The 10,000-nt window shown below is 49.5% G+C and overlaps 1 protein-coding gene and 1 pseudogene across 1 annotated transcript in view; one reads left to right on the top strand and one right to left on the bottom strand.

Annotated features, from left to right (window-relative positions):
• Positions 1-2,220, bottom strand: part of LOC136936634 (putative C->U-editing enzyme APOBEC-4) — a 3,381-nt gene extending 1,161 nt beyond the window's left edge. The window contains exons 1-2 of the mRNA XM_067230239.1: positions 2,211-2,220; positions 343-490 (exon numbers count right to left, since the gene is read on the bottom strand). Of these exons, the coding sequence (XP_067086340.1) occupies positions 343-490; positions 2,211-2,220 (158 nt within the window). The remainder of the gene's footprint in view (positions 1-342; positions 491-2,210) is intronic.
• A 749-nt stretch (positions 2,221-2,969) lies between these two features.
• LOC136937066 (ral guanine nucleotide dissociation stimulator-like 1 pseudogene) lies at positions 2,970-3,521 on the top strand (annotated as a pseudogene).
• Positions 3,522-10,000: the final 6,479 nt, after the last annotated feature.

Raw genomic sequence — 10,000 nt, 5'->3', positions numbered from 1 at the left:
CCACATATTTAGTCATTTAGCAGACGCTCTTATCCAGAGCTAAAAAATGACTAAATGTAAAAATGACTAAATGTAAATATTTAAAGTTGAGGTCCCTATATGTTAATTGTATGCACCTTCCTGCCAAAGCAAATTCCTTGTCTGTGCAAACTTTCATGGCGAATAAATCCCATTCTGATTCTGATTCTGATTTAGCAGGTACTTTTATCCAAAGCAATATACAGATGGAGATTTGATCCTGCAACCTCTTGGTATGCAGTCAAATGCTCTAACCACTAAGCTAAACCAAGCTGTGTCATGGTGCCATATTTAATGTGTCTAGAAATGTTCTTTCTACAGAACCTCGAGTAGGACACTGCTGCTTCTCCACCAGCAACCACATGGCAGGGACACTCTGGACATGATGCATTCTGGGTGTTGTAGTTCACAGAGTGGTGGGGGGAAGGGGAGGAGCCCTGGGAGACCTGCTGCATGTCACTCTCACTCTGACCTGCAGGGGGCAGCACAGGCACAGGGAGAGGGAGAAAGGGGGGGGGGAGAGAGGGAGAGAGCACAAGTTTGTTAGTCTGTTTTCATCCTGGAACATGGTTTTAAACAGAAAGTTGGACTCCAACGCAACAACCTCTTACTTTCACACACACACACACACACACACACACACACACACACACACACACACACACACACACACACACAGCACTGTTGATGATAACAGAAAAGTGGAGAATGAATGAGAAAAAAGGAGCTTACAATTGGTGGTCTCTCTCCCTCTTCTCTCTCCCTCTTCTCGTAGAAACTGTCCAGTCTACTGTGTGTGTGTTCTCCAGTGAGGAGTGTTCTGTTGTCTGAGTACGGCAGTAGCCGTGGTAACTGCAATAACTCTGAACTGTCCACGACAGTGAACTGTGTGAGTGTGTGTGAGTATTTGTGTGTTCCAGCCTGCCTGCTTTTGTATTTGTGTGTGTGGTATGCATGATAAACTGTGTATTGGTGAATGCTCTTCCTCTCCTGGCCTGTGGAGGGAAGTGTTTAGCCGTTAGCACGGGAAGTCACAGTCAGAACAGACAGTAAGTGTGAAATGATCTACTAATCATTGAAACAATAATCTTATTATAATGCAAAATATCATCCTTCTTCTAGTATGTGTGCATAGGTGTGTGTTTATGGTAAGGTTATTGGTAACTAGGCAGAGCTAGTGGCTGGTTATTGGTAACTAGGCAAAGTTGCTGGCTGGGAATCCTGGAACAGGACCTCCTGTGAGCCAGCCACTCCTCTCTGAAGCTGACTGGACTGGAGATATTCATAAAGATATCGCTTTGCATGTATCTGGTGTGTGTGTCAGAGAGTGTGTGTGACTGAGGGTGAGTGTGTGTGTGTGTGTCGCTGAAAGAGCTATATTTCCCAGCTGTGTAAACTGTTGCTTGCCACACGTTTTACTGTGTCAGCACAGAGAGAGAGAGAGACATAGAGAGAGAGAGAGAGAGAGAGACATAGAGAGAGAGAGAGAGAGCGAGAAAGAGGAAAAGAGAGAGAAAGAGAAAGAGAGAGAGGAAAAGAGAGAGAATTATATAAATATAGAAGGAGTGAAATTGAAAGAAGGACCTTGAATTTAGTTGCGATTACAGTTGTGTTTATGTTAATTGTTGTTGTGTGTGTGTGTGTTGGCTTTTGTGTCGGTGTGTATGTGTCGGTGTGTGTGCGTGTGTGTGCGTGTGTGTTACTCTAGTGGCTGTTTATTCACTATGACAGGATGCTAGTCTGTGGACCAGCGGAAGCATCCTGCCTGGTGTCCTATTAACTAGATCTACCTGGCTGTGTGTGTGCATGTGTGTGAGTATGACTACACAGTCATAGTGGGACTATGTGAGTGTGTGTGTATGAGAGTGTGTGTGACTGTGTATGAGAGTGTGACTGTGTGTGTATGAGTGTGTGTGTGTGTGTATTAGAGTGTGTGTGTGACTAAAATGACTAAATGTGTATGAGTGTGTGTGTGTCAGAGCGTGTATGAGTGTGTGTATGAAAGAGAGTATGAGAGTGTGTGTGTGAGAGAGTGTGTGTGTGAGAGAGTGTGTGTGTGTGTGTTCGAGCGGTGCCTGGTCCCAGTTAATCCTCCTCAGCAATTGCAACGTTTCACACATGACTGAATATCTTACTGTTTGCACCCCCCCAACACACACACACACACACACACCCCCCCCCAACACACACACCCACATTCATCCCCGCAGTGTTATACATTTATGACGTTATGAACTTTGTGGTCTTGTCTCAAAGGCCACTCTTCTGTCAGCTGCTGGTTAACATTACCACTAGAATCAGTAACTACAGGCAACTGTGTGTATGTGATGTGTGTGTGGGGTGTGTGTGTGCGTGTGTGTGTGTGTGGGGGGGTGTGTGGGTGTGTGTGTGCGTGGGTGTGGGGGTGTGTGCGTGTGTGTGTGTGTGGGGGGGGGTGTGGGTGTGTGTGTGCATGTGTGTGTGTGTGGGGGGGGTGTGGGTGTGTGTGCGTGTGTGTGGGGGGGTGTGTGGGTGTGTGTGTGCATGTGTGTGTGTGTGTGGGGGGTGTGCGTGTGTGTGGGGGGGGTGTGGGGGGTGTGTGCGTGTGTGTGTGTGTGGGGGGGTGTGTGCGTGTGTGTGTGTGTGTGTGTGTGGGGGGGTGTGCGTGTGTGTGTGTGGGGGGGTGTCAGTAATATAGAACTCCTTGAGTACATCCGCTGAGACACACACATTAACACAGTCTTTCTTTCTGAACCTCTCTTCAGTGGCTAGATTGACAAGGGGCAGGGCTTATCTATGGCTCCGCCCCCAGCCGAGAGGGATGGAGAGGGAGAGGGAGACACTTTAATCATTTGTGTGGTGTGAGCTGTTTGCCTGGAACCACAGGAGAAAAGAGAAGAGAAATTAGTGGAGTGTTCCAGAGAAACAGGAAGAGAGAGTACGCAGGGAGAGAGCTCTCCAGACGTCCAGCTCTCCAGACCTCCAGCTCTCCAGACCTCCAGCTCTCCAGACCTCCAGCTCTCCAGACCTCCAGCTCTCCAGACCTCCAGACCTTCAACCTTGCAGACCTCCAAACAGAGACAGGCTAGTGTACCTGCAAGGAGAACCAGTGTAATCAACCAGGCTAACCAGGCTAGCCTTCCAGGACAACCAGCCATGCTAACCATGCTAGCCTGCAAGGCCAACCAGTGAGGGTAACAGCCAGGCTAACAGCCAAGCTAACAGCCAAGCTAAGGGTAGCCATCCAGGCCAACCATCCAGGCAAAACATCCAGCCACCCAAGACTCTCATCTCGGCTTTCCCAGGACTCAGCGCTGCCGCTAAGGCTCCAGTATGCCCTGCTCCCCCCAGACCTCCAGAGGCCCAGCATGATCTCCCACTACCCCCTGGCCACCCTGCTGCCCTGGCCCCCGGCCACCCAGCCTCGCTGCCCCAAGCTAGTCTCCTCGCTGCTGGCCGGGGACGGGGGGGTGGCCCTCCAGAGATACCAGGCCCGCTCCCCGGAGAGCGGCCCACGACACTGGGTGAGTCACCACCTCCTGGGTGTGTGTGTGTGTGGGGGGGGTGTGTATGTGTGGGGTGGGGGTGTGTGTGTGTGTGTTGAAATGCCAGATACTGAAGTGATGTACTGGTCGTATTTACAGGTCAGGTACAGGTTGTGTAGTGAGGTGTATAGATGGTGTATAGATGGTGTGTAGTGAGGTGTATAGATGGTGTATAGATGGTGTGTTGTGAGGTGTATAGATGGTGTGTAGTGAGGTGTATAGATGGGGAGTCTGACTTTGTGGATTGTCCATATGTGGACAGGGGCTATTAGCCAGGTTTGTTGTGTTATGAGATTCTGAGGAAATGGAGAGCGGGGAGGAGGGGGAGGGGGTAAGGAGGGCTTAGTGGGGAGGTCAGGGGGCTGGGGTGGGGGGGGTGTTGTTGAGCGGGAATCCAAGCTAAGCCTTCTCTCCTGCCCCTGTCAGCACTTCTGCCTCTGCCAGCCTGTCACATGCCCAGCAGGCTGACCCCTGGTAACACACGTTGCTGACTGCCAGGTTACTGCATGGTTACTGTCTGGTTACTGCCTGGTTAATGCCTGGTTACTGTCTGCTGACTGTTTGGTTACTGCATGGTTACTGTCTGGTTACTCCCTGGTTAATGCCTGGTTACTGTCTGCTGACTGTTTGGTTACTGCCTGGTTACTGCCTGGTTACTCTTTGGTTAGTCAGATGTACAGTTTAGTCCAAACTTCATGGAACTGGAGTTACTTTACAGTTAAGCTGTGTGTGTGTGTGCATCAGACATCCTGCTTGACGTATCTTCCTAGTTCACCAGAGTTTCCGTCCATTGTTCCCTGTAAAAGGAACACACACACAGATTGCTCACAGAGTTTCTACATAGTTAACACACCAAGAGTCATTCAACACAACAAGGCTCTGACACACCAGACCCCAGACCCCAGACCCCAGTCCTCCAGTCCTTCATGTCAGTCCTCAGCTCACTCTCTCCTCCAGCTCACTCTCTCCTCCAGCTCACTCTCTCCAGCAGTCTTTATTCAGCTCCACTGGGGTCTGTGGAGACACACAGTAGTGTGTGTGTCTGTGTGTTTGTTTCAAAGCAGACCAGATCAGTAATGAAGAACTGGTAACATCCCTTCTAGACACATAACAGTTGTTGGAGCAGCACAGTGACGGTGTGTGTTGAAGCTGCGATCTGGAGGTGGTCACACTCAGACTGCTGCTGTTGTGTTTATAAACACCACACTGAGAGAGCCACGCAGCAGGAACACCTGTCTCGTCTACATGGAGTCCACCTGGTCTGGTCTACATGGAGCCCACCTGGTCTGGTCTACATGGAGTCCACCTGGTCTGGTCTACATGGAGCCCACCTGGTCTGGTCTACATGGAGCCCACCTGGTCTGGTCTACATGGAGTCCACCTGGTCTGGTCTACATGGAGCCCACCTGGTCTGGTCTACATGGAGCCCACCTGGTCTGGTCTACATGGAGTCCACCTGGTCTGGTCTACATGGAGTCCACCTGGTCTGGTCTACATGGAGCCCACCTTGTCTGGTCTACATGGAGCCCACCTGGTCTGGTCTACATGGAGCCCACCTGGTCTGGTCTACATGGAGTCCACCTGGTCTGGTCTACATGGAGCCCACCTGGTCTGGTCTACGTGGAGTCCACCTGGTCTGGTCTACATGAATCTTACCTGCTAGAGTACAGTGTTGCATAACAGCTGCCTATTCTGCAGTTCTGTCAAACAGTATGGAGACTTTGACTGTTCCACTCCACTGACATACACACACACCACATCTTTAAGACGAGGTTAAGGAACCAGGACAGTCATAAACGGGTGTGATCTGTGCTTTATGGCTCTGTTATGTTATGTAGTCCTGGTGACGGTGAGGGGTTCAAAGTTCAGATCAGGAAGGGAGAGAGACTTCCAAAAGCATATCTTAACCTGCTATAACCTTTTCATCTGCAACCCAATACTGTACAAAACCATTTAAAATTGCATAACCCCTTCATGACCTTTAATAACTCACATAACCCCATTAAATCCTTGTTAACCCCACAGAACCCTTACATAACCAGTTATAACCCTACATAACAGTCTTATAACCCTATGACCTGTTATAACCATGCATAACCCCGTCACAGCCTCTGATAACCGTATGGGCTGAAGATGCCACTTCAGCAGTCTGTGTCACTGCTGAACAGCAGCTGCTTAAGACCAGGAGGGACTTTCTATTTAGAAGATGTGGTTTCTATTTAGAAGATGTGGTTTCTATTTAGAAGATGTGGTTTCTATTTAGTAGATGTGGTTTCCATTGAAAAGCTGAGAAAGCTGACAAGCAGATTCACTTCTCCTTTTAGAAAGAAAATAAAGAAACTGTCTCTGTGACGACAATCATAGTTTCCATTCTTTGGACACTGTCATGTGAGGAAAGTATAGTTTGTGTTTTTGTGTGCGTGTGTGTGTGTTTGCGTGTCGGGAGATCATGGAGAGATTTCTGTTTGTAGTTCCATGTTGATTGACCGGTCAATGATGACACCATGGATCTCTCCTGACAGCTCCATGGAGTCTGAGGACCACTCATTGTGTCTGCTGTCTGTGTGTGTGTGTGTGTCTGCTGTGTGTGTGTGTGTAACCTCTAGCTGTGTGTCTGTGGGGGGTCACATTATAGCTGGTGGCTAATTAGGTCATAGAGTCAACGGTCTGCTTAATGTTCCTCTCCAGTGTCCTGCCTAAACACTCTCTCTCTCTCTCTCTCTCTCTTTCTCTCTCTCTCTCTCTCTATCTAACTCTCTGTATCTCTCTCTCTATCTCTCTCTATCTGTCTTTATCTCTCTCACCCCAGTGTCCTGCCTAAACACTCTCTCTCTCTCTCTCTCTCTCTCCCTCTATCTCTTTCTATCTCTCTCTCTCTCACACACACACACACACACTCACACACACACACTCTCACTCATACACATGTGCACATAACACAACTCACAAGCGCACACACATGCACATGAACAGACACACACACACACATACACACATTCACACACACACACATACACACACGAGCCTGATCCCAGTCATGTGTCCTGGCTTTATTGCTCCTTTGCACTTTTATGAGCCAGTTAAGAAGATAACTAGTGGTGGGTGTGTGTATATATGCGTGTGTGTGTATGTGTGTGTGTCGTGTATCTGATCGCAGCAGAACAGGAGAGAGACAGATGACAGACTAACACAGGGTTGTTGAAATTCTCCAAGAATTTGGAGGGTCAGTGGTCAGGGGTCAAGGTGAAATCATCCCTCCCCTCTCTTGGTGATGGAGTGAATCCTCCCCTCTCTTGGTGACGGAGTGAATCCTCCCCTCTCTTGGTGATGGAGTGAATCCTCCCCTCTCTTGGTGATGGAGTGATGGAGATGACATTGAGAGGTACAGAAGCGTTCCCGTCACACTGCCCCCTACAGGCCAGGAGAAACACTCACACTGACAACAGACACCAGAACGTGAATACACACACACCGTACAGTCAAGGAAAGAGACAGCCTGTAACCAACCAGTAACCAGCCAGTAACCAGCCTGTAACCAGCCAGTAACCAGCCTGTAACCAACCAGTAACCAACCAGTAACCAGCCTGTAACCAACCAGTAACCAGCCTGTAACCAACTAGTAACCAGCCAGTAACCAGGCTGTAACCAGCCAGTAACCAGCCTGTAACCAACCAGTAACCAGGCTGTAATCAGCCAGTAACCAGCCTGTAGCCAGCCAGTGTTCAGCCAGTAACTAGCCTGTAACCAGCCAGTAACCATCCTGCCAGTCAGGGAAGCAGACAGCAGGCTCTGGAGGCAGGAAGTGGGAGATTTCCTGGAATGTGCTTTTTTCCCCTCAGTGGTGCAATAACAGCAGTCTCCACCCTGATCTGACCTGCTCTCTCTGCTGGTTTCTTTCTGCTGGTCTCCCTGTTACTCTCTCTGTTACTCTCTCTCTCTCTGCTGGTCTCTCTCTTTGTTACTCTGTTACTTTCTCTCTGCTGGTCTCTCTCTTTGTTACTCTCTCTGTTACTATCTCTCTCTGCTAGTCTCTCTCTCTGTTACTCTCTCTGTTACTCGCTCTCTCTGCTGGTCTCTCTGTTACTCTCTCTCTCTGCTGGTCTCTCTCTGTTACTCTCTCTCTTCTGGTGTCTCTCTTTGTTACTCTCTCTGTTACTCTCTCTCTCTGCTAGTCTCTCTCTCTGTTACTCTCTCTCTCTCTGCTAGTCTCTCTCTCTGTTACTCTCTCTCTCTCTCTGCTGGTGTCTCTCTCTGTTACTCTCTCTCTCTGCTGGTGTCTTTGGTGGTCTCTCTGAGTGGGTGCCCTCTGAGCCTGATTCTTGTCCTGTCACATAAGTCACTGGTCTGGTGGCGCACAGTGATGACATCACTCCCCTCTGACATCAACTCAGGGGGGGTCGTGACCTTTCCCAGCCTCTGAGCAGGCGTCCTAAACCCCTGTCTGCAGGGCATGCTGGGAACTGGCCCCCGCTAACCAGACAGGCAGGCAGGGTGCGCATGTTTGTGTTATTGTATGACGTGGTCTGTGCAAAAGTGTGTGTGTGTGTGTGTATGGGAGGGACCCCACACTCTGGCACTATTTTTCTAACTCTCTTTTGCATTCACACACACCATTATTATCTCTCTCCCCAGTCTCTCTTTCACACACAGTGTGTTATATTTGTTTGTACAGAAAAGAGCAGCGCTTACGCCAGAGTTACCATAAAACTATGAAACACCCTCTAAAGTGTTGCTCATATTAACCCCTCTCTCCATCCCTCCCTCCCTCTCTCTCTCTCCCTCTCTCTCTCTCTCTCTCTCTCTCTCTCCCTATATATCATTTTGAGCCAGTGTTGTCTACGTGTGTGACACCTAACATCTTGTGTACTCGTCACTGTTGAGTAGTCTAACACACTTCGTCTGTTTTCTTGTAAACAACATTAATCCGGCGCGTCCTCTGTTTCCTTGCATTGTCCAGTACAAACGGCCTGAAAAGTGGTGTTGGGACTATGCGCAACAAGACGCTTTCAAACTCCACTGGAAACAAATCGAACGAATTTATTTTGATAGATTAATGTTTACATTGTATGGTTGTATCCGCTATGCCTATACAACTTTAGTATCGTAGATGAAAAATGGTGAGAAAGAGATACGGCCCAGGGCTGAAATGAGTGCAATGGGCGGGGTTTGGGCGGGCAGAGGAGACGAAGGCAGAGGGGGAGGAAGAGGGGAGACTGGAAGACAGGAGGCGGATTTGGAGTTCAGAGCGGGGGGGTTGGTCTACGGACAAGAGCGTTTGCTAGTGACGGATTGTGTGTGTAACGGAGGAGAAAAGATTTTCTACCAGAGGACGTTGCTTCGGAACTATAAACATTTCTAGCCGGCCCGGACTTCCACCAGGTTCTGATGCTGCTCCGGGAGCACGGGAGACCCGCCGGACATGAGGTTCTCCTGGAAGGATAAGATGGTAGAAAGTTCTGCTGTTTTCATCAGTGTTGTTGATCTGTCTGTCTGAGCGAGTGCGCCTGGAGAGAGAGGCGGGGGTGGGGGGGGGAGGGGGGTCACGGGCTTGGGAAAAGTAGCGGATAAAGAAGGAGACAGTGAATAATAACACGAAGTTTAAATGTTTCTGCTCCGTGTTTGGCTGGGCCTCTGCTGAGGTGTCTAACTTGTCTGGAGACTTCTGCGCCAGTGTTATGATTGTTCCGTTAGCTTTCCAAGGAGCCGATGTATGGAAATGTAAACTTTTGTCTCGCGCTGGGAATGAATTAAGGGAACAATCCCGTGTCCCCGGGGCCAGCTCTGACCCGTGGCAGCTGCTTCTAGCGCCGTCGCACAAAGCCGCGAGACCATCTCTGGTGAACCCGACACCCCCGTTGTTACCCAAAGCGTATTGTTCCTCGCGCAGCTGATAAACAGTTAAAAGGGTGACGGGGAGGCGGGGGTTGTTGAAAGATGGATACCATCCAAACTACTATTTGCTGTTTGATCTTGTTTTCTACTTCCATCCCTCCATCCACTCTGCCCCCAAGTTCCCACAAGAGCGAAGGCCTCCTATTTACGTCTTGCATTTGTCAACCGGACGCTTTCTTTTGCTCGCTTTTAACAGTTTTATTCAGAGAAACGGGGATGGTGGGACGGGAACACTTTCTTACACTTGGAGGTGTAGGGGTTACGGTTGGAAACCGCAGTGTTAAAGTGAAGTTAAAGTGACGACCGTGATTGGTTGTGGAATTGTCCAAATGTCCGTTCCTTGCTTGAACTTTAGCGGTTACGTCATGTGTGGTTTGGATGACTCCGCCCCGCCGGGGGGGGCTCTGGGGCTAAGCCCCTCTCTGGGCCGTCAGCGGCCTTTAAACATTTCTGGTGGACACAAAGAGAGAGAGAGAGAGGTCTCCGTCAGCAGATTGTACACTAAGCAAGCCTGTTTAGGGGAGGGGGGGGGGGAGGTGGCAGGCAGACAGACAGACAGACAGACA

The sequence above is a fragment of the Osmerus mordax genome, chromosome 27, assembly GCF_038355195.1.
Source record: "Osmerus mordax isolate fOsmMor3 chromosome 27, fOsmMor3.pri, whole genome shotgun sequence".
In the NCBI taxonomy this organism is placed as follows: domain Eukaryota; kingdom Metazoa; phylum Chordata; class Actinopteri; order Osmeriformes; family Osmeridae; genus Osmerus; species Osmerus mordax.
Note: the sequence above shows the minus strand (reverse complement) of the source record. Positions and strands in the feature narration are given on the sequence as shown.